Raw genomic sequence first — 25,592 nt, 5'->3', positions numbered from 1 at the left:
ACTTCTGAATGGGGCAGGTGGTACAAATAGGCAAATGCAGAATCGACAGAACTGCTCAGTATCATCATTGTGGCCTGCAGAAAAAATAAGGTCTCCCAATTCAATAAATGCAGACAGAGTTTTTAAGGAGAGAAACTGCAGTCTGCAATAATAGAAGATAGTTGAGTCAAAGAGCTCTTATGAAATCTTGACACAGGAAAGTCCATGAGTCAAGACAGATGCATACAATGATGCTCAAAAAGGTGGCTGATGTCACTCTATATTCTCTGAAAATTGTGAAAACTGGGGCTTAAGGCTGCAGAAAAGCCAGTGTTGCACACATATTCTGAAAAAGCAAGAAGGAAGACTCCAGGAATCAGAGGCTGGTCAGCTTCGCTTTGAACCGTGAGAAAATTATGGAGTGTGCTCTCTTGGAAGCTATTACTGGGCACATGAAGGACAGGATGATGACTAGGACTAGATAGCATGAATTAATCATGGGCTAACCATGTCTGACCAACCTCATTGCCTTCTGCAAGGAAATGACAAGCTCTGTGGATAACCAGAAAAGAGAGGCTGTTATCTGCTTTGACCTAAACAATACTTTTGATGTGATCTCCTGTAGCTTCTACGAATTTAAGTTCAGACATTTCAGTCTCAATGAGTGTATTAGTACAAAGGTGAAAAGCTGCCTGAATTGTTGGAATCAAAGGGAACTAATTAATTGTTTGTAATCTGCCTGGAGGCCTGTTATGAGTGGAATAACATTTGTGCAAGTGGCAATGTTTGCTAGAAAAGCAGAAAATGTGGCAGCCGGGAGACAGCATTGGAATTAGTGGCTGACATCTACCACTATGTCATTGCTCTGCCTGGCTGTCTAGATGCTTGCTCATGTTTGGGATAATAGATCTGCTTCCTCTAGGAAAGAAATAGAAAATTATGGTGGGAGTCTTACTGCAATATTGAGTTCTTTGCTGCATGCACAGAGAGAAGTTAAGGTCTCTTAAATATGCAGATGTACCTAGAGATTCTTGGCATGATGACTCTGATGGGAGACTCTCAAGCCTGGCCTGTGAGTATTCCACAGGGACCATATTAGGATGAGGGTGATGAGACGGACGCATCAGGGATAGGAGGAAAGTATGATGAGATGTGATGTGGGTACTTCTGGTAGAGCTCCAGGACAGAACCATCCTGGAGGAGGCTCTGAGGCATAGGAAAGCCCTCAGACCATGGCAGAATTTCCTAATATATCATGGTTCCTAGAGGAATTTAAGAAGAAAAGACACTAAACTAATACAACATACTATTTTTCCTTACAGCAATGTACTAAGGCTCACTTCAGGATGAATCTTTAAATATGTATCCATTTTCTCTCTGAAATCTAAAAATCTTCCCTCCTCACACTAAACTCCATCATAATGACCTGTGGCATTGTCCTGGTTCTGGCCAGGACAGGTTTAAATTTTGTATGCACACACACCCGCACCCACACGTGCATCCCCACCAACCCACACCCACACACACTCATTCTCTCTCTCGACTTTTGTTATTAGTATCGTTGCTGTTGCTGTTTGTTTTTTCTTATCTCATTGATGTTTCCAGTAAATTGTCCTTACTCAACCCATGATCTTTATCTTTTGTGCCTCCAATTCTCCTCTCCATCCCACTGCAGGGGGCAGAGAGAAGGAAGGAGGGGAGCAAATAACTGGGAGCACAGTTTCAGTAGGGGCACTAAACCAGGGAATTCCAAAACCACTGCAGGTGTACAGGCTTTTAATACATCATTATCCTCTTTCCTTGCTCAACAGAGCACAGTTTGGAGTTTCTTGTAATAGGTGCTGTTTCAGTTGATGAGTAGTCCACAGCATTAATCCAAAAATTGCTACTACTTACAGGAAAGATATTTCTGAATACACTATTCCTATTGTCCAAGGGCCAGGAGTCGTAGTTGTAAGTCACATTCTCAGTCCTTAGCATATCCTCCTCAACTGTAAAAAAAAAGAAAAAAGGAAAAAAAAGAAAAAACCCTACACAATTAGGATTTCAGTGAAGTCCATGGCAAAATTTCTGCTCCACACAATGGTGTGAGGATTTTCCCTTTAGCTCTAGAAATAAAGGATCCTGAGGAAGTCAGTGTTTCAAAGGGTTTAAAATACTGGGGGTGATGCTCACAGTTTAGCTGTGGCACCTTGGACCTGTGCCTCTCATTGGCCTTCCCAGGCTGTTGTGGTGACATGGCAGAGCTGCCAAACTCCCTGGGTTAAAACTCCATTTTTTTACACTGTCTCTGAAATAACCGTGCCCATATAGGAATATAAATAAATAATATTGCATTGTTAATAAAGTCTTTGAGACTTTATTGTTAATAAAGTCTCAAAAAAGTATTAATGACAATCAGTAAAGAAAATAAGTAGAAATAAGAAAAAAGACAGAAAAGAGACAGGTGAAGAATGATATGAAGCTATTTCCCTACATGAGACTCCTGCCTTGTGCTATGGCAGGACAAGTTGAAGACCTGTAATTGTGCTTGCTGACAGGCTGTCTCGAGAAACAAGCATTTGATTGTGATCATCCTTGACAAAGATATAGGGCACAGGCACCCATGGACACCTAATTTATGGATTTTTATCTTGTTTTATAAACTGTCTGTAGGGTTAAATTGCTGAATAGGAAATGCAAAGTGAGCTGGAGACAAGGCATTTGAAAAGCAGAACTCAGGGAAAACTAATAATAACGACAGACTGAGGAGATCAGAGAGCTAAAAGACTCCTTCAGCTAAATAAACAAGGAAGCCTCTGACCCCTCTGAAATCCAATAAGCTGGTTATCAGTCTAAGAAATAATGTTGCTTTATCAGCTCATTTTTAAATGGGCCAAAGTATCAAGCACAATGAATTTTCAGATGTATTTATAATAAAGAATCTTTCACTTAATCTGTTACTTTATTGTGCGCTGATTGCTGCAGTTTTCCCAATGGTGGTTTCTCTTTTCCCCACAGAAAATTTCCTTACCTTTCTTTGGATAAAGGCTGAATGTAAAAAAGAGAAAAAATATTTAGCCCAGCTGATTTCTTTAGCTCTATACTTTTATTTTATTTTCACGTATTTATTTTTATCCTGCACCCCTGGTAGTGCTTGATTACAGGTTCTGTACTGGAGTGGACATGTTAAACTGAGTATTTTTAGAAATATTATATTTTTTCACAGCTGACAGGACCCTGAGGGGTTCTGGTTTTGGCAGCAGGCTGCTTGGTGACTTACACAAATCACTTTTATCTCACTCTTTCGCAACTTTCCTGTCTTATATGAAAGACGAAGGCTTTTACTGACACAGGTATTACTGTATAAAAGGGATGTGTCTATATTATGCAATCTCTTTCCAATCACAATGCAGAAGCAGCTTGATATGACTTTTATGTCTATTTGAAATTGATGCACAGCAGTTATATTTTGAGGTAGTCGAACCAACTGCCCATGAAAGTGTGACCCTATAAAACCAAGAGGATATGGTTCCCCCTTGACAGCATCTACGTGGCAGTGAAATCAGTGAGGTGGTTACGAGCTCGCTCCAAGTTTCAGCCCTGGGTGAACTTCTGACTTATGGCCTAGGAGTTATGCACGGAAAACTGTTCTTCAAATTAAGTATGACAAAGCCATAAGATCAAGATGTTGGAGACAACTTGCAAACACATAAAAGAATTTTGTATGAATTCGTATTTATATATTTTATACTATGACTGTTTTATACTATGACTAGAGCCAAAATATTGTTCAGACACTTTTGCTATCGTCAGTCAAGTAAGCAACACTGTGCCTAGTTCATGACTGCTCAAATAAAACTGTAAAACAGGAAAAAATGCAAGCTCAGTAGGGAAAATATGCTTTTTTCAGAGTTGAATTCTTAATAAATTGAGATTAATTGGGCTGTACTTAGATGCGGGGATGCACAGGGATAGCTTCAGCTATGGGACTGAGGCAGACATGCTCTGATAGCTTTGGCTGCAAAATGGGAACTGTTATGCATGGCTCCTACTCGTTCATTTTGCCAAGGGCTATCATTGCCATGGCAGCTCAACAGGCTGGGGCATGTGTCCAGCTGTCCCTTGTCACTGCCAGGCCCGTGGAGGGCAGAGCCTGCCAAGATGCAGCGTTCCACCTTGGCAGCCCAGACACAAACACAGATTCTGCTCTAGAGTAGTAATTTCTGTGAGAGGAGTACCAGCTGCAACTTTTATTAGCAATATCTTAGGTTCCCCCAAGTATGTGCTCTAGACTGTGCCAGGGAGCTTGACTGCACGTCAGATGCTGATTACATGAACAGTGGGAAGAATTGTGTTAATTAGAAACAGGTACTTCAAAACAAATCTGAAGCAAAATCTAATAATGGAAGTAAAAGATGGTTATCTACTTACTTTGTTTTTACTTTTCATAAAACCACTTTCTCTGGTTCTCCAAAAAATCTAACATATGTGCTATGTTCCCTCCCTTACTGGGAGCATCTTCACATGTGGTATTATCTAGCACGCAGGTTTGAAATGGGATCAGCATCTTGAATATGACAAGAATCTCTTGATTCTGCTACAAGTAAAAAATAATGATCACGGTCCTTTTGAAAGTCAATATTCATTAATTAAACTAAACAGTATATGAAATTAAAAGCTACAAGTGTGAAAAAGACTTAATGCCAAAGTCAAATCCAAAAGTCACTTTAATTGCTTTGTGGCTTGTTAAAGGCTGAAAACATGTTGTATAATATAAACTTGTCAGAAAAATAGGCTATTTAAGTATTTTAACTTAATTGTTGTTAAAAAGTAACCTCTGCCTACCTTATAAAAGATACTTCGAAGTAGTTTCTTCTTCAGAATTGTAAATACAAGTAATAATTGTAGTTTTTGTAATCTCCCTGGTCCAAAAGCCCAATGTGTCATATATTTGTCTCTGAATTACTACCATGCTGATAACAAGGCTAAAAATAGAATAACTTGTATGTCATTCTGAAATACTACATTTTAGTTAGAGCAGCATTTAAATTCATTGGGGTCTGTTCAGACTTTCATCGGATCTGTGAACTATTCAAGGTAAAGGAAGCCTTTCAAAATCTGAAATCAATACATGCATTCTGTGGCATCAGATGGTGGGGCCTCCTTTGATGCCGCTCTGCTCTTCTCTCCCAAGTACTTCATGTTCCACAGCAAAGGCAAGGCTTCACTTTGAACAACTGCAGTTCAAACTGTGCATAGAAAACATATTTAGATACTCTGAGTGCTTTCCCCTTCAGATATATTAGGTTTTATAAAATTGCTGTTTTCCTTTAGCACTACTCCTGTTGAAGTAATTTTAAAGTGTGGCATAGTACATAGTAAATTTGCACAAGTAATAGTGTGGCAGTTTAAAAGAGTGAGGTAGGTGCCATACTATGATCTATATAATAATGGAATTATATGTTGCAGTTATCTAATAGATGGTATATTCTAATTCCTTTTAATGAATTGTCAGCAGTGCCTGTAATTTGATTTAGATAGGCTTGTGTCCTTAAAGTATTCTAACTGCTAATACAATTCCCACTGAGTAATACAGTGCTATATTTAAAAGTTAATTTTATATTAATTATTATTTAAGTATTAATATATTTGGATTTAATTTAAAGATTGTAATTGATTCAAGAGTATAATGCATTATTAATGTCTATTATTTAATGTAATTTATAATACCAAACATCTTGTTGATATTTTTAAATAAGAAAATAGATGGGTAGATCATTATACACTGTGAAATTAGGGAAATGAAAGAGATGCATCTTCTCCCTGTTATCTCTGTTTCTCTTTCTGCCTTTATTGCATTTTGTTTCACAAGATATTGAAGATCTAATGAATATTCAAATATATGCAAGTCCTCTTGCAGCACCATACATCATAAACACAGAGCACATACACCTTGCATATAATTCCATCCTACATTTATCTGTATTTACAGGACCTTGGTGTTTTTATCCATTAAAGATGAGTTTTTGTAGGATTTGCGTTTCTACCTTGACCCAAGGAATTATCCAGATACAAAATTACAGAACATCTAATTAAGTTAGCCATCAAAAAGAGATGGAGCAGCCTGAAAATTATCTTGCCTTCATCTCCTCACCCATCCTACACCTGAAAAACAGCCCTGCTTTCTCCTTCCTATCCCCACTCGTAAGGCAGCAGGACATTCAGCTTCTCATTCAACCTTTGGTGCAACTAATTGCTTGAAATTGCTCATTTTTTATATTTGGCACACTGTTACCTGAAGGAGCATCAAGCCTTCCTGCAATGTCACAATGTAATTTAGATTGCTCTTTTGCTGGGGCCCCCATTTATATGAATTCCCACAACAACCAAATCCTTTCAGCGTAACCCTGGAGGTACTTGTTCGTCCTGATGATTTGTCAACTTTGTCTGTTCAGCAAATTTTATGGGGTAGGAAGTTTTTTGTACATCTTATCAATCAAAATTGATTCTTGTAGTACAGATAATTCTGCTTTTTTTTTTTTTTTTTCACCCCCAGTGGAAATACAAAATTTTTAACATTCAGTTAGTTTCGAAACAGGCTGTGAGTACTGAATGAAACAATTCATATATTAAAGTATTTTGTAACATAATTGCAGTACAAAAAGCACTATAATAATTTAGAAAACAAAAATAAGGTGCTGTAGTCTGTACTTAGTAAAAACCATTCTCAATATTTTAAAATTAATGAAATATTTTTCAACTGTCATTTTAAGTCTTCTATTCTCTCACTTTGAATTTTTCTAAGTCAATTTTATCACTCTATGTTAATATTACTCACTACTGTGTTATATTCTAGACCATATAAAATTTTAAAAATATATGAATAGAGAAAAAATACAGTTTTGTTTTGTTTTTTTTAGGAGAACATCAAAAATTACTTTTGCATTTGAAATAGCACTTTCAGAATCATAGGAAAACACCACTCTAAAATGTTAGAGTTTTTTGTTGTAGTGTTGGGTGACTCAGCCTGTGGTTAGGACAGTTTTCCCCTTTTTTCAATGTTGATTTTCTACCCATAATTTGCTATCCTTCTTCCTTGAAAGATCACCTACCTACTTCTGTATCATGATAATCAGTTCCTGGAGCCTTTGCATCAATCCCCAGCTGCTTTTGGGGTGTCATGGCTGCATGTCAAATGGATGGTGACATTGTATTTGTTTGTGAATTATGTCTTTCTCAGAGAGGAAGAAGCACTCTCTGGAAGTGCCTCTCTCTATCAGCTATAAGGGAAGTAGCAAAGCAACTTTAACCAAATGCCTGATTTTCAGATATCTAAAACTACATTTGGAAACTCCTATTGAATTACAGATTGGAAAGTGTAGGGAGTGGCCAAACCTAATCTGAAGTCCTGAGTAGTTTTTTCCTTACCCCCAACCCTTTGTATTTCCATAGCTCCCTCTCCTCTCCCTTGGTGTCTGATTGCCTCATGCTTTGGTTGAGATAAAACTCACTGTGTCCTTTAACCACCTGCCATTTATGCAGTGACATCACCCTGCTTCAAAAAGAGACATTTCTTTTCTCTAAAAAACTTTCCTTTTCTTTTTTTCACTATTCACGTAATGTTCCAATTTTTAATCCTTGCAATATCTCCAGTTTTGCTGTCATAGCCTAGTTCAACTCTGCTGTGATGACCATGAAGCTTTGCATGCCCCAAATGTTAGTTTGTTTTGAATTTTCCCAAATTTTTCACTTTCTCTTCTTCACTCCAGTGCTTTTGAGTTGTGATTCATCAGCTGAACATGTCCTAAAGTGCTTGGCTGCATAAGAACAAACTGGTCCAGAAATAAAACTGCTTTGCTGATCCCAGGTCTGACAGATGATGGTACTTTTGGGAACAGCAGCCTTTCCTCATAAAAACATGTAGTACCTATTTCAAGGAAGGGTTTGTCAGTACTTCAGAAATGTTGGGATTAAATAAGTTTCTTGTGAAGATCATTGTCTTTAATGGTTATATATCTATATATATTTATAATCACAGAAAAATTGAAGTCAGAACTCTGGAGGACATTGGGTCCAACAACCATTCTAAAGCAGTGTCAAATTTGAAATTTGTGTTCTTGGGGCCCTGCTCCACTTGAATTGTGAAAATATCAATGAATTCTACAGCTTCTCGTGGCAGCCTGTCCCAGTGCTTAGTCACCACTTAATAAGAAAATAATTTTTTCCTTCTGTCCAATCAGAATTTCCTTTGTAGCAATTTGCCTCAAGTCCTTTTGATGTGGGTCTCTGCAAAATTCTGGCTCCTTTTTGTAATCCTGCCCAAGCAGCAGCCATCAGGAGTTAAATTACCATTTAGATTTCTGTGAAGTCTTTGCTAGACAAACCCCAGGCTGGGTCTCTCCTTGAATTCATGTTTCCGTCCCTTTATTGGCCGTTCTCTGGACTATCTCTGGTTTGCTGATGTCTTTATTTTGTTGGAGACACAGAACTGGCCATAACAAACGTGAAATTGTTACATTAATCAGTCACCAGGTAAAAAGGCAGTAGCTGCAAAGCTCTGCATCTGGCTAAAAAAAGCAAAATGCTGGTAAATTTCTGCAAAGATGAAGAAGAAGCAGCCAGAAATGCCCTTCATTCCCAGTGTTCAGCAAAGCAACAGAAGGGCACCAAGGAAATTCAAATTATGAAACATTCTTGATGAAATATTAATAAAACCATACTATGGTCTTAATTGCTATAATTTAACACCCTGTATGGTATAAATATTTTAGAAACGTGGTAAAATGTAACATTAAGAAGGGGTCAAGGGATAATAACATACATTAATCTTGATGGGTGGAGATGTATACCTCATACTTAATTTATGTTTATGCTACATTCTGTACTCCCTTTTGAAGAGTAGAGTGTGGAATAAGCTATATGTTTTACATCTTATATTGAGACATGCATGTTATGTGTGTATGCATAGATTAATGTAGGTATTTATAAAGTACAGGGCTCTGCTGTGTAATATAGATCTGTAGGGATATAGATATAGATGATGTAGATATATAAAGGAATTTTGAAATACCATCAAAACTGCGTGCTCTCCTTTAGAAATCAGACATGGATCCAGCAGTCTGCAAAAGCAAGTGGGTCAGGAATACGCAAACCGCTTTGTCACAAAATTATTTCCTGAGGACATCATTATCTATACCGCTCTTGCAATAGCCACCTTTCTTTTTCAGTAGCAAATATTTCTTTTAAGGCTAGTTTCCATATATTTCCATGAAGGGGAAACCGTGGAAACAAACCTGTGCTATGGGCACAGTGTCAGGGAGGAGAAAGCATGGCTTTATTCACAGTCTTAGGGGTACTTTGCAGCCTGACTTGCTAGGACAGTGTCTGCCTGACACAGCAGTCAGACAGAAGTCAGAATATGTTTCACTGAGCTTTTAACTCTCCTATAGTTTTTCACCCCATAAGAATGCTATTGTGCTAATTTTTTTTTTTCTGAAAATAGCATGCAGAAATTGCTTGAAATTGCTGGCACTCTAATAGTGACCTGTGCCCATGTATGCATAAAGCAGATAGGCATTTCATTTACATTTCTCGAAAATTGTATGCAGTAATGATTCCTATGTGTTAAATTGCATAATCCATACAAGTCTGACAGTCTTATAAAGGCTGCGGGCCAATGTCTCCTTCTGAATGTATCAGTGCCAATGAAAGGGGTTATCATACCCTTGAGAGAGGTTACTGCTGTGTGTGTTGGCTGGTGGAACTGCTCCTGTGGTCACTCTATAAACCATGTCAGTCAAAATTTACCAAGTAGGCTCAACTAGTTTAAATAACGGGTTTTTTTGCTAATGATAGACATTTTGAAAATACAAAGGATAAGGGGCTACTCATAAAAGGGTGTAGCTGGCATTTTGATGGACAGTGGACAGTTTTATCAGCCGATATCCTGATTCCCAGCATTAGTCCTCAGCCTCTCACTGTCAATTCACCTGTCTTCTTTAGCTTGAATATTTCTGCAGTTGCTTATCATTTCTTTTTAAAAACACAGCATGACTAAATGCTTGCTTTTGGGATGTAGGATTCTCACACAAAGCGCACAAAGGTCTGGGACACAAAACAGCATTTTGCCCAATGAGAGGTTTATAATTGGATTTTTAACCTGCTCAGATGGAACTGGCACCATGGGGAGTAGCACAGCCCAGGTAGCCTTTTCTACCCTTTGAAGGGATGTCCTAAAAAATGTTTCCATAGAGGAGGAAAGAGGAGAGATGGTGCCAGCAGAAACTCATTCCAATGAGCACTGGGTTAAACCTATCACAAAGGAGAGACCTCTCTATCACACCATTTACAGAATGGAAAAGCTTTGCCTTTGCTTCTAGCACTTCTGGGAGAGCTGATCAGAGTGTCCTTTCCTGCCATTTCTCCTTATTTTAAACCCTGCCAATAAGTCTCTTCTGCCCCTAACAGTGAAACAGTGAAAGTGCTGCAGGTTATAAAGGATTTATAAGGCTTAGCTGAACACATCACTTCCCATGCCAAAAAATAAGAGAAAGAATGTTGTGTGGATGGAGGCAGCTTTGGCATTCTGATGTTCTCTTGCTAATATCCACTCCTTGTTATCTCTACCCCTCTGCCACCAATTCCTGTCTCCACTTGTTTGGTAGATATAAGCTCTTTTGCACAGGAACCACCTTTTTATAGCATGTTTGTACAGTGCCTTTGGTGCAGTGATTCTGGCCAGGAAAAGCATTGTAGGGGAGGTTGTAATAATCATAATATTTTGAGTACTGCAAAGTAGCCATCCTTCACACACTTAGATGTTTCCTGTTATATACTTCTTCTTATTCCCATCAAATGTGCATACCTGCAGACACAGGCACACTGAAATCCTGTAAATGCATTTAGGACACAGTTATCTCTGTAGGCAAGCATTTATTTTCCTTATTTTGCACTTCATCCACCCAAGGATTAAAAATAATGGATTTTTATGACATGATTAAATATTTTTATATTCTTCAGAAAATACTTGGCCTGTATTTCTGAAATATAAGGGCTTTTCCATTCTTGCTGATTTTCAAGAATTCCTTTTAAAGGTTGTGAAGTAGCCTCCAGAATTTTCATGAAAGCAGAATTATGAAAAACTGTTCTGAGAAACAATGGGCAAGTTAACATGGTCCCTATTCACTCTCATCTGAAAGCTTTATTGTGACTCTTGTTACTGGTGGCATCCTTGGTAATAAATATTTTCATTTTATTCTGAGGCACAGCAAATAGATTTTGTTAGTGAATGACCTTGTGCATTAGCTGTGCTATTCATGATTTAGTGAGCCAGTCAGTTGAAATATTGCTAATGTTTTTATGACTCAGTCTTGTTACATTTGTGCCACGAGGATGACATTAAGTGTAGTCGTAGATGAATAACAAATAACGTGTCTCGAAGTTGTGTTTTGGATCATTAAAGAAATGAACCTACAGGGTGCTGTTTTATTAACTGAGGAAATGACTGAGAAAAAAATGACAGTTCTTGAATGTGTATTTATTAAAAATAACATTTGGCATGCTGAGAATTAGTGGTAGTGTCCGTTTCATAAACCAGCACAAATGCACCACAGTGTCCATCCAAAGATTTTGACAAATTTTAAATAAAGTGTAAGAACAATTCATACATTTCTGACTGTTTGCTAAGACTCAAAATGGTGCAAGCAGGAGAATGATAAAAAAGTAGAGCATAACAAAGATGAGGATTAATAATTAGATGCTAATATGGGTATTTTAAAATATTATGTATTATAATATGAAAGAAGGTTAGTGTACTTTCCAGGGTCACCCTAGGGAGGCGTGGATTGCTTCTTTAAAAGTGCAGCAAACTGTTCTTGGATTTGTTTTCCTGAGTCTTCCCATTTCTTTTGTGTTAAGAAATAATGGAAACTCTAGAAAAAGTATCTTGTAGACTTCTGGAGAGTTGGTTTAGTCCTTTCCTTTGCCCCAGTAACACATCATCTACTCTAAAGAAACCACTGCAGGTCAGTTAAGTTACAGATAACAGGGTTTCCTGAATTTCTACAAAGCTACAGCCATAAGGATCAACCTCTGGATGACTTCAATGGTTCTTTCTGGTATTTAAAAATGAGTAATCACAAAGAGGAGATAGAATGGATATCCTGAGAGATCAAAATGAGTGATATGGAAGGAGAGACTATTCAAATAGAAGGAAAAAGCAGATACAAATCTAGAATATTAGCTACTCTTGAAGAGCTGAGTTACTGCTATTATCTGCTTGATTTTTTTGGGTAGTATTTTCAGCCCAAGAAAATTAAAGCAATCTGTTGAATTCTTGACTATAAATAAAACAAGGCAGAAAACCTGTTCCTTTATATTGTTATTCCAAAAACTTTTCTATTTAAAGGGAAAAAAGCTGTAGCCTTAAGCTTGTCTTGTGGATTGTTGCTTTTCACAGGTGATGAAGGTGATGAGGCCAAGAGTGCTCTGCATGGGAAGGGCTAAGAAAGGCCCAGGTGTTTTTTCTTGCCTGCCCATCCCCTGGGACCATGAATCTTCCTTTCTGGCTTTAAATGTTAAGGTTGGACGTATGATGGTGAGCTTTGACATTAAGCTAAGGGGGGCTTTTAAAAGGACAATTAATAGTTGATCCAGGCATTAGCAATCACCCAGAAATAACTCTGCAGAGAAGCGCTGCACTGGTAGTCACACCTTGGTCTACCTGAACCTGCTCTGCTCCAGTTTCAACTCAACACCCTGCAGGTTGTTTCATCTGAATCTTCTGTTCAGAACTGATACTTGTAAAGGAATATTTATGTGAACAAATTTTGATGTGAAGAGGGGAGTGACACTTTTTCATTTTCTGCTAACACTGGCTGAATTGGTACAACTTTTGCTATAAATAATGGATAAATGTTTTAAGTATGCAAGCGAGTTGTTATATATACATGCAATGCACTCTGTCAAGTAATGTGCAGCATTGAATTGTCACTGTTAAAATGGCCAGTAGTGTTAAAAATTGTCACTGTTAAGCATTTATTGAAATCTATTTTGTGTTTCTAATGCATATACAACATATAACTATATATATATATATATATATGTATATATCTCCACACATATATGCATATATACAACATATAACAAAAGATACGTATCCAGAGCATGGTTATTTTTGTTATTGCTCAAAACTCTTCTGATGGACACCAATCTGCTCATATTATTCAAGAGAATATTTTTGATAATGGGTTCCTGAAGTTCTGCCAAAAAGAAGTATTTAGGATAGATAAAGGTTTTTCATTTTTATATTCTAATTCGTATAAACTGGGTTTATTCGTACTTCAGAAACAGGATCATCCTTACACCACACCTTAAAAATCTCTCTCTGTAGCCATGGCATTGTCTGTTGAAATGTTTTACTGCTGAAGTATTTTGGCGGTTGTGTACATGTGTTTCTTCCAAGGAAATGCCTGTGGAAACAAAAACAAAAATAGGATTGGTTGATGCCGCAGGCCTTTCCAGGCATATATATATATATATAAATATAATAAATAAATATACTGATCTCACAATAGGATAAGTAAATCTCTGGTGATATCTATTTACTTCTCTTGACAAGGCAGGGAATTTGACTGATTTCTTAGTTGAGACAGCAAAGTTTGTAGAGATGGATCCCATCACAAAGCAAAAAAACTCCAGAGGAAAAAAAAAAAAAGCCATTTCATACATCCCAAACTCCTTTACTACAATTTAAATATCAGATTTTAGAATAGCAGTGTGCTCATTTTAAAGGAAAGTTAAAGGAAGACATACAAATGAGTAGTTATTTATTGAAGAAGTGGAAATAAGTCAATACAAGCAGTCCTGCAGAAAGAATGTGTTTAAAATACATCCCTAATCTATGCAAAGACATAGGTACCTGAGGTCCTGCTGTATAAAATCATTGCTACTCTGTCCTTGAATATTACCTGGGCATGGGTGTAAGAGGTAGATGGTTTAGAGTGGGAAAAGTGACATTGTTTCAGTGAATAAGTTTAAAAAATATACAGCCCTTGACAGATATTCAAGTATGGCCCAATTTCCCTCTTAGGGAAACACGCAGTGTTGCTGTTTCCCTGACAAAGGGATTTTGTGTGTATTTTTTGTACAGAATTAAATACGAACAGGAATAGAAAATACCTTGATTGTGAGCATGGAGATTTAGCTGCCTCCTACCAAAATCTGTGAGAATGCAAAAGTGCACAGGGAGTGGTGAGCATGTTCTGAATTTCCATCTGCTGGTTTTATTGGCTAGAGCAGGTTGTAAAGGATGTGTGCTCTCAAAATTGCTGGAGATGCAAACAATATTTTAAATTACTCCAGGCAGCAAGGCACTGCATCTGAACAGATTGAAATCTGAAATGTTGATATCAGAAATTAAATTAATGCACATGAGATTGAAACAATATCTAATTAAAATCACTTGAAAAATGACTTGAAAATTGAATATGACATAGTATTTAGCAGGCTGTTGCTAGCACAGCGATGTGGCTTTGACTTTTCTGCAACCATTTCCATTCCAGGCCTGGCTGCCAGTTAAATAGAAATTACACATGAAGTAGCTATCTCGTGCCATCACCCTGTAAAGATTGGAGGACAAAATACCTTCTGCCTGCAGTTTGTGTACTTGCTCTTCACTGACTGCATTGTAAAATTTAGTACAGGCACCCTTCTTCTCACTTTATCTGGCCACTTGATTTGGTCATTCTTGTTCTGAGCTGATGCATTTTGAATATTCCATGTTGTGCTTTTGACTTGCTGTGTATATGCATGGCACAGTGTGTGGCCCTGTCAAAGACAAAGGCTCTCTCTGAACCAAGCTATGAAGAAGCTTTCCAAATATTCAAGGGTTTCTTGTAGGGGAGGAGAAAGAAAAGTCCAACTTTATGTAAATAAATGTAACATTTGCTTGTCTTGAGATACTTGTTAAAAAGCTAAAAACTGTAATAAGCACCATCTCTCTGGAATTCCCTTCTTCCTTTCCTTAGAGAGGAAAATAAATTAAATTCTTCTAAATGTGGCTCTTTGAAAGGAGCTTTACAACAAGCTGATGGGAAGAAAACAGTGATTGTAGAATTCTTCTGACAGTCTACAGTAAATCTGAATTAGTTGCTCTCAATTTATTGACTGGAGGTCCAGTCAATATAGTTAGTGAGTCTAGAGCATGAATTGGCTCATTCTAAAATGGGCAGGTAACAGAGGCCAGGGGAATCATATGCCCATAAGTACTATTTTTCCCCACATTCAATTAAATACAACACAGATTCGAAGTCAGATACACACCAAAAATCAAGTTTTCCTTATGAGTGATGCCGTCTTCCCAGAAACATTTTTCATATTTAAGGGTTGTTTCTTCCTTGGGGTGGGTAAATCCTGCAACAGCCTGGGAGACAAACTGGGGAGGCTTCCTGCTGAAACCCTGCTGAACCTGGTTCCCTTTCCCTCACTCGTGCCAGTGTGTGCTCCCACGAGTCAGCTGGAGGGTGCAGCTGTGCTTGGCAGCCTGCTTGACAGAAAACCTCCTTCCAGAAGTGCAGTAATGAGACTGGAGCTCTGCTCAGAGCCCTCCATAACCTGCTCCTTCTAATAACTGATGGACTCTGAGGTTAAACCTGCCAAACCTACACACTCCAATTCCTGACTGTGCCACTGACAGATAACTTTGCTAAAGAAATAAATGTTTGCCCTCAGAAAAGACATCAGACCTCCCTCAGGTTAGTGAAGACTGAGCAGTGACAATCCCTACCCTTAAACACTCAGTAACACCCTCATCATGCTCTCTAATAGAGCAAAGCCATTAAGTTGTCCCCATTGTAATTTAGATCACAGAAGAGACTTCCACAGATTCTTTCAGGTTAAAATAACTGGTACACAGAGAGTAGGCAAAATTATTCCACTGTAGCTACGTGCTTAATTATATGGAATACTGCATAAATTGTCAAGTGCAAAGAATTATTCTGATAAATTAAAATACTAATTAAATAGGCTATTGCAGAATTTTGAGAACATTATAGGGCTCCGCTTCTTCAGGTAATTTGCATATCCTTCATCTAGTGAATTTAATTTAAAGGCCTCCATTTTTGTGTGTTTGGAAGCTGTTTTTATTTCAATGGAAGATTAAAAATGAATTTTTATGTTGCTAACTGGTTTGAGGGGGATTTTGTTGGGGTATTTTTTCTTTTTTCTCCTTTCTTTTTTTAATTTGAATAGCTGTTCTTATTATGCCTCTTTGCTGATGAGTTTGTCAGTTCTCCTTTATTATTATTATAGGACTTTAAACTATGACCATGAAAAAATAACTTCGATGAAATGTGCAATATACCATGTTACCCAGAATTGTAATTCCTACTTTCATAAAATTTGCAACTGAAACATCGGCTGCTGTATACTGGTATTTGAATGAGCTAGCAGTTAGTACACTAAAATATTTTCAAAAATTTGGGCCAATTTTCAGAGAATTAGTAGCTTGTTCTTAATATCTGAATGCATTTTCCCACCACTTCTTCCATCTGTCTATATTGACTTTGTCTTCTTGTTTCAAGTTTTCCGTTATAGTCCTGCATAGAAAAGGTTAAGTGGTTGTATTCACCATTCCACTGCTTGAAGCAGCTGCTTGATACGTGCTTACTGCTTCAGCTTCAGCACCATTTTTGACAGAATTTCTTGACCTTCCTGGGCAGCTTGTGGAGTTCAAGGTTAGCTAAAATTCTCTGCTGTACACGCCTGGAGTGAGCACGCCAGAGACTGTCGGCCGTGTCTCTCCACAATCTGACAGAGCCTGGGCTTGACCATTTTCCGGTTATGATTTAATCAATAACACCTCGTGCCTTCATGCCTCCTAATTTTGGCAGGGTTTGTGTTAGCATGGCTGTCAGACCTGTCCTTTGTGTTTCAGCCAATATCAAGGGAAAAAGCAGGGGTATTAAATAAACCTTTTTTTGTTGTTGTTTTTTAATATCAAAGCTTCAATAATTAATGTCTGCAGGAAACCTATGAAAAGGAGGTCAAATCTGTAATAGTAATTATAAAATTCAGCGATTCAGCAGACCCAATATTTTCTATTAACTGTTCATGCGGTACGAAATTACACAGTGGGATTTAGGCTTTGTTGTTTACTTATAGCCATTTATTTTGCAGCCACTCTACTGTGCAGTTTTCTTTATCCTAAACTGCCAAAGAATCTTTTGTTGGACCTTCAGTTTCTTTGAAGGAGGCTATGGAACTTTCTCATTTCATAAATCTTCAATTTTTGTACTTGGTAGAAATCTGCCTTTAATGTGTTTTCTAGGTGCAAGGTGATCAGTGTGGTAGCATGACATATCTTTTCAAAGATTTACTTATTTTTTTGGAAAATCATACTGCACAAGATATGCAACACTGCAAAACGTGGTCTTAAATTTCATGTTTCTGTCAACTTTCCTTCCCATGGTCCCTTTGGCTCTGTGTGGAATAAATATGTTTGTGAATGTATAAAGCATGGCACAGGTGTTAATTATGTGAATATTGCATGCAGGTTTTCGGTTGTCATTCAGCAAAACACACATTTAAGCTTTCTTAGCTTGGGACTCCAGGTTCCCTTCTGCTTAATCAGCATATTAAAAAGATGCAAAAATAAAAGTGTCTGGGTCTAAAATGTGTGCAGAGATTTCTTCTTTGTTTGAACTGAGGGCAATATTCACCCCTTGCAGAAGGCAGTCAGAAAAGTTTTTCTGTGTTAGAATTGCTAGAGGTGTAACTTTTTGAGTCTTTTGCATGTAAAAACTCTTACAAAAATCTTTCCATAAGTGGTAATGGAGCCTAATGATCTGACTTACCTCTGGAATAAATGTGGCTCATTTGTGTTTCACTTTGGACAAACTCAATAAAGTATGAGTACAGAAAATCTGAGCTGTTTTAAATGTTTCAAATGGCAACAATTAAAGGGAATTTTTCACAAAAAAAAAAAAAAAAAAGAAAAAAAACGAAAAAAAATAAAATAAAAGGTAATTCCCTTAAGTATTTTCATGTAAATTTACAGTGTGCAGTATGTCCCAGCACTTCTTGACCTTTCTGATTGGAAGGTTTGCTTTAGGCAACCAAAGTTGAGAAGCTGCATCTATTAAATTTTGTTCATAATCAAAGAAGAGGTAGGTGCCTGCAGATATGTGTAAGATGTGTGGGATGACTCACCACATTAAATGTGCATCCCTTTCCAAAGACAGCAGAGAGAACCCAGATGACTCACTTGGATTACAGGCAGCTAAAGGAAGGAGAGGTTAACAAGGCTGCAAGGCTTCATTGCTACTCATAAATAAATCAAGTCAGTTGGACTTGTGGGGTTTGGGCCACAAGTCCAGCTGACAAAGTTTGCATCTAGAAGGTCAAAATCTTCCCATCCAGAATGGGATGGCAGTACCCATACACCCAGCTAGGAACAATCTCATCCTTGTGCTGTTCCCAGAACTGTGGCTGAGCACTGTTTTTTGAGGCTGCTGACAGTCACAGGCCAAAACCATACCAGACCATAGATTTAAGGGAATGGGCAATTATACAACAGTGCTCAAGCCCATGCCTTGAGCATGTTTGGGTTGCAAGTATACTTGTAGTCTTAGTGATTATTATCTTTATTTAACTGCTTTATACTGGTTTGCCTTAGTTTAGTTTTTAATGCTTTAAATAATATAGATGCTGATAAAGAAAAAAAAACATATTTAAAAAAAATGTGTGCATTGCATCCTGGTGGTGTGAAATAGACTCTTTATTTTACCTGTGAGATAAGAGTCTGTATATGTTGTGAAAAGTCCTGCACAGTGACAGTGCTGTTCTCTTGGTAAATTACTGCTCTACTCTTTAATACAGGCAAGTGGGAAGTATCCACAGAAAAAAACTTTCCAAACAAATTTTGTATCTGTGTTAAATGTGTGTAATATTGTTAAAAATAGAATTAGCTTGGCTTTCTTTTTCACATAATAATGAGCAATGAATAGCATAAATATGCATTTAAAAAACTGACTAGCAGTGTTGCTCTCAGGGAAAGATATTCCACAAATGGAATAGGTAGGAACTGTTGTGAATATATCGATGAAGGAAAGAAGGTTGGTGGGAAATGATGTAAAATCATACATATTCCAGCTTTCCTTTAACTCTCTCAATCTTCATTTTTCCTTACAGCCATAAACAAAGAGAAGCTTGAAAAAACAACTGGACTGAAAATTCTGCAGACTGGTGTGGGGGAGGTAAGTCCTTTCAGGCATTTTACATTCTCAAAAATATTTTCATTATTGGGATTTTTTTTAAGAAATTCTGGAGTTCATGAACGTTTGTGAGCTACCAGTCTCATGGTGCTAAGGGCCTTTTTATGATACAGTTGCATCTGTCAAAATACAATCTGCTGCACAAATAGCACTGTATCCCACAGAGAAAAAAAATGCCATCCTTATGAGAAAAGTGCAGCCAGCTTTAAGAAATGCAGTTTTTGCTTTGTTGTATCACAGGGAAAAAAATCCCCAAAGATGAGCACAGCGACTGAAGTCGTCATATTATTCCCCTTGGTTTTGATGAAGTGCTATCTCATCTAGTGGAGGTTTAAATTTGGGGTAAAGAATCTTTAGATATCAGAGAGAATCTGATATCTGAATGTCTTGCTTATTTTGGATGTAACTTGAAACATAAATAAAACATGTGTCTGTTATTATAGTGATATCACTAAGCAAAAACTCCACTAAGCAGTTCATCATTTATTAATAAACATGATGCTATCTGCTAAGAACCTTGTATGAACTACAGTTGATTGCTAATTCTCGTGCTAATTTTGTGTACACAGTTATCTCTTTTTTTTTTTTCCTTTTCATTTAAGCAATTTTGCTAGTGGTGAATGCTCACAGGGCTAGGCAAATGTCTTTTTCTCATGATTGCATTATTCTTAGTATTAAAAATAATGAATTACTTCTTCTAATATACTCAAGGAATAGGTTGTTTTCTTTCTTTTCTGATTTTTGGGGTTTATATTTCTGATTTCTATCAGTTCATGCCTAAGAACTTAACTTGATGAGATTTGTGAGGTTCACTGTGCTACTTTATTCACATTACTGACGGACTTGGTCTTGGAGGGGTCTCACACTGAAACCTGCTGTGATGCTGAGGGCCAAAGCTGAAACAAAGATAGGTGAAATCATCAGAAAATTAAAGCCATCATCTCTCCTTAACTGATTTATCTAGGAATGTTTCTTATGGGTGCATAACCTTAAAAACTGGGAAGAACATCCTGGGGTATGCCTGTGCACCTCAGGCTGTGTCCTGACTTCAGGCCAGGCTGAAGTTTGTGGTTGTGCTGTCTGCAGCCCCTGGTTTCTGTTTAATAGCAGGAGAACCAGGATTGGGGTACAGGCTGTGGAAGCCACACAGTATAATTTTGCCCAATGGGACTCATCCATGCTAATAAAATACCTCCATGTATTTTGTCCAATTCCAGTCATTGAATGGATTCCATTCTGCTGCAAAATCAGCTGGAGAATGAAAGCCCACTTCAGATGCTTACTGTTAAATCAGTTTTTGTATTATATGTGGTGAATGGAGGAAAAATTCCCTTTTGGATGGTTGGAATGCAGGAAGATTTCACCTGCTAAATGTATCATTAATCCCCATTGTAGCAAGAGGGTTGCTGTAACCATGGTTAGTCTAGGGATGTACTGGAGCTATAACCTTAAGGACTTCCTAGATTCTAAGACCAGCTAACAGAGCATGAAAAATTGAAGAGTTCTTAGGCCAGAGATCTCACCAGCCTGATTCTTGTGTTTGGTTTAGAAAAAATCACTGTAGAACTCACCTTCCGTATATTTAGGCTGTTGCAACATTTTTATAAAAAACCATGATACAACTTGGATTAAGGAAGACTTGACAGAATTTTGTGCTTTACACTCTACCACATATGTATTATTAGAAGGCAAAAAGTGAAAACTAGTAAACCCAAGCAAAGCAGACATTTTGGCCTAAATATAATCCTGGTTATATCCAAAAGAGGGTGATCAGCAGTGAAAGAGCCAAATGGTTTGGACCAAGTAAGGTTATGGAAGAGCATTTATTCAGCTGCTTATGTATTTTGTTGGATGTGAATTCTCCCAGCTGTGTACATTCCCCTTTCTAAATCTTATCAGATATGATTGTGTACATAATGAATACATTTCTGTGGTCTCACATAAATGAAAAATAGAGGAGTGCTGTAACCAAGCTTTTTTTCTGTTGATACAGTATCAGATTCAGGCTATTTCAGGTCAAATTTAACTATGGTAATCCAGTTTTGCAGTTTGTGTTTTATTAACCCTGGTGAATAATTACTATTGAAATAATAGAAACTATGTATTTAAAGATAATGAAAGAGCTTCTTGTTGAATAAGGATTCCTTTTACTTCACACTGGAATTAGAAATGGAATTATATATAATGGTGACAGTAAATCAAAGTCAAGATGCTCTAATCAAAAGTACTTAGAAAAACTTTAGTAGAGAATGAGAAATGGCCTTTTTGTTTGGACAGCAGGTGAGATGCATGACATACTTAATGGATATATAATCTTCATATGCAGGCCTGTAAAATAAAAAGGACTGATTTTGAAAGGCAATTTTCATATCTGAAATATAGCCCAGATGGTAGTGGCAAAGGGAGCCACTGTCCAAACAAATGCAGGAGCTCTCCTAAGCTCAGCAGTAATTCATGTGTCGCTCTGGACAGTGGAATCTGTTTTAGGTGTCAATCTATGATAACAGGATTTGTGTCTCAGTAAGGAATGTGTGGACACTAGTGACTTCCCAGGCCTTGGCTGTGCTGAAAGGAAACTGTCCTTCCTCTGTGGAGATGAGAAATGCTTCTCAGAGCTCCTCAATCTATCACTTCCTTTCCCCTATCTCAAGAAAAAAAATTTCAAAAGCAACAACAGACTATGAAATTCACACCAAGCTTACTGAGCCATTCAGTCAAGTCCAGGGAGGGCTGATGAATTGCTTTTATGTCACTACATAAACATGTGCTGTATAGTCATTAACAATATGAGTCTGGAGTCTACCACAGCTGCAATCCAGTTCATCATCTTTATGTCATGTAAAAGATTTCCACAGCCTGTGATTCTCTCAGCTAGGCCTGAGTTAGCTGCGTTGTGTCAGTGGAGGGTAGGCTCTGCTTTAGCTGGATTAAAAATGCGTTCCTAAGCTGCGACTTCAGAAGCTGCTCATGTTTCAGGATGTTGACTTAAAAGTTCTGTACCTTTCATGGGAAGGTGTGAATGATAAAATGCAAAGCACTGTCTGGATTCTGGGCAAGCAAAGTTTCTTTCAGGCCATTATAGAACAGATTTTACCAGTATTTCCACCATACATCCACCTCAACATAGAACATTTGTAACAGAATATTCAACAGTACAGAGATCCAGAGAGTTAGATTAGAGTTTGATTATGATGTGTATCACTCTTAAAATGGGAATTATTTTGACACTTACCTTGTTTGCAAGAAGGTGATTATACCAGAAAACCAGAATAACTCTGCTGTAGAGAAAGCCAGTGCTGAGGTTGTAATCTTGAGGATCTGTGCATTGCTGTAATACTATCTCTGGAATTATGTATTTTTTTTATTTGCAGTTTTCCAGCACCTATAACAGGAGCTGGAAAAAACTAAAACTAAAAAAACCAGTAGAACTCCTCTACAGTATCCATGTGAGATTTATTGGTCTCATTGTCATGCATGTTTGTGCCAGACAAATCCTTCATGACCATTTCACACCTTCTTGTTTATTCAGATACAATGAAGCTTTGAGGTATTTTCTTTTGATCTCCTACACATGAAATAAGTCTCTGAAGTCCTGAGGTCATCTTCAGCTGTTCAGTTGTGTCTATGAGGGTATGACTGCATGTGTTGTGTTATTTAGATGTCTATTTGCATAATACCATGAAAGACACAATACTGGTAAAAACTGAAGAGCTAAACAGCATTTAAGCAGGACCCATAACTCTGTTCTCCTCTGCCCCAACTTGATGTGTACCACTACTTGAGTTGAACTTGTTGCTTTGAATGGCTGAGTCCTCCTTCAAGATCTGGGGGACAACATTTTGTCTCACGTGAAGGGAAAGCCTCCTTAGCAGCTGCACAGCTCCACCTGACTCCTCCTGAGTTCAAGAATCAGCAGCAACAGAAGCCCCAGTCCCACACCAACATTATTGCAACTGGATTTGTTCTCAGGAGTTTGTGTATGAAGCACATAAGCACCATTGAATTATTACAGGAACACAGTATTTTTAAGTTCAATTCCGTGCTCAGGTTGGCTGTGACCAGAATTACTGTGATATGAATAAATGTTTATTCAGCTGTTGGTTACAATTTGTTTTCAACCATAGTTTCAGAATAACAAGTCAGGCTCTCCAGTGGCTCAAGAAAGTGTAATGCAGTTTTGGGTATAAGAGTCTGTGATTTGAATAATCAGTTAATGAGGCCTGAAACAAACCAAGGGAATGGCACTGTTCCTGTCTTGAACTGACGAAACAGCACCCACTTCAGAATAAGTTATATTAAATTACCTCTTTCAATTTCCCAGTAAGAATGCACAGAAGAAACTAATCATTGGAATCATAACTTAATTTGTAGGATTTGAATCATGGCTCTCATATGGCAGACATAAAAATTAGAACAGTTTTCTAAAGCAAATGGAAATAACCCAAAATATATGCAAAATGAATGCTTTCCCATACCTCTAGATGTCCTAAAATAGAGCAGTGATATTTTGACATGTTTCAGGATATTCTCATTTATAGATATTTTGATAGGTGTAGTATCATGTTGATGTTGCATAAAGTGATATTACTACAATAAAGAAATCTGTGTTTAAAAATTCTAGTGACGCTAGAGGACATGATAAGACAGACTTTCCAGTGATGTACAGGCTTCTGAGGCAGGAGTCAGATTTCCAGCTTCATACCTTCCTTAATGTTGCCAGATTTTGTCCCTATTGTCCCTATACATCCAGATTTTACCTAGAATGATATTGGATTGAAAATACATAAAAAATTGGAGTGCAGGACTTGACAAATCATTTTTAATTGTTGAAGAATAAGGTGTAAAGTTTTTTCTGATCTTTGACTACTAGGTAAAGTGCTAAGTGCTGGCTTTTGGGTTGCAAAAACTAAATCAGCCTGGGATCTACTCCAGCTGTCTCTGTTACAGCAACACCTTGGCAAGCCAAATGCTCCTGACCTGGAGCAGGTACTGCCCAGGGGTACCCAGGACTGGAAGGGATGCTGTACCCAAGATCACTTACATGAGACTGACCACGGTGTATGAACAGCAGCTGTGCTTGTACAAATACTCAGATTTTAGCCCAGGACACAGTTTTTCCACTTCACTGAAACCCACCCTTCTTTTACCAGAACAAATTAGGCTGAAGCCAGGCACAGGCACATGTGAGGGCAGACGCCTCTGCCTGCAGGGTAAGTATTCTTAGACCACAGGACACCAGGGAGGGCTTTTCCCCCATGCCTGCCTTCAGCATTTTTTCTTACAAACCCCATGGCTTAGAGATCAACAAGTTTATTTTTTCCTGTTATGTGACACTGGAGTTCCCACAGACAGCTCTTGCTGTTGGCTTTTGCTGATCACTGTGGCTGTGTTGATCAGCAGACAAACATTTCCAGGAGGGGCAGTGTTTGGAGCCAGATGCATTGTTGTGGGCAAGGCATGGACCAGGTCCCAGAGGCGTTCTTTGCCTTAAGGCATGCAAATTTATATATAGAAATAGGAGCAATGACATTAAATAGAAAGCTTTTAGGAGTATAATCCTTGAAATATTCTTGGTGAAGTCATAATGAGAAAGACTTACCTTATCCCACACGCACAAATTACAGATTCTAAAGCTGTGTAACCTTTAAAAAAAAGATTGTATTTTCCACAGAATTCTACTAGAAATATACTACTTACGTGAAATTTTACTAACAGTGAATAATATCTCACTATTACAGTTTGTAAGTACACATGAATAGTAACATTATGCTAATCAGAAGTTAGTCACACAGTAGCATTTAGAAGTAACACTTCAAGAAATTTTAGGAATAAAGCTAAACAGAACATTAAATTTCTCCAAAGAATTCTATGAAGATCTATGGCTCATTTATTTAAGACCTTGTATGCTTTTGAAAAATGCATTCTAGCTAATATTTAGATATAGTGTTAATGCTATTTATTAACTATTCATTACAGTACATAGCCCACTAGAGGGCTGCTTTTCAAGTAAATTGCATCCAGAGTGTTAATAAAAGTGTTAAATGTTTAAAAACAAAAAATATGCAGCAGAAATATGTGTATCATTTTACCACATTATTTTGTCAACTATCTTCTGCTACTGCATGTTATATACAGAGCATACTGAGACAATATAAGTCATGGCCCCAAATCTACAAACATTTAGAATATGCTTAGCTTTAAGTATATAGTTATTCCTTTTAAGCTGCTGCTAAGTTTAGAGTTAAAGAGATGCCTGGATGCTCCTGAGACTGTCTTCTGTCACATATCACACCGTCTCTGGTTGTGAAGGGGCAAAGTTCCAATGTTTATCCCTTGTATTTGATTTGAATATTGCATAGC

General features: G+C 37.6%; 1 protein-coding gene across 1 annotated transcript in view; it reads left to right on the top strand.

Moving 5' to 3' along the window:
- PTPRN2 (protein tyrosine phosphatase receptor type N2) overlaps positions 1–25,592 on the top strand; it is a 630,254-nt gene that overhangs the window by 379,238 nt on the left and 225,424 nt on the right. Inside the window, exon 12 of the mRNA XM_041487587.1 lies at positions 19,150–19,214. Within this exon, the coding sequence (XP_041343521.1) occupies positions 19,150–19,214 (65 nt within the window). The remainder of the gene's footprint in view (positions 1–19,149; positions 19,215–25,592) is intronic.

The sequence above is a fragment of the Pyrgilauda ruficollis genome, unplaced genomic scaffold, assembly GCF_017590135.1.
Source record: "Pyrgilauda ruficollis isolate IOZ18807 unplaced genomic scaffold, ASM1759013v1 scaffold12, whole genome shotgun sequence".
NCBI classification, from domain to species: domain Eukaryota; kingdom Metazoa; phylum Chordata; class Aves; order Passeriformes; family Passeridae; genus Pyrgilauda; species Pyrgilauda ruficollis.
Note: the sequence above shows the minus strand (reverse complement) of the source record. Positions and strands in the feature narration are given on the sequence as shown.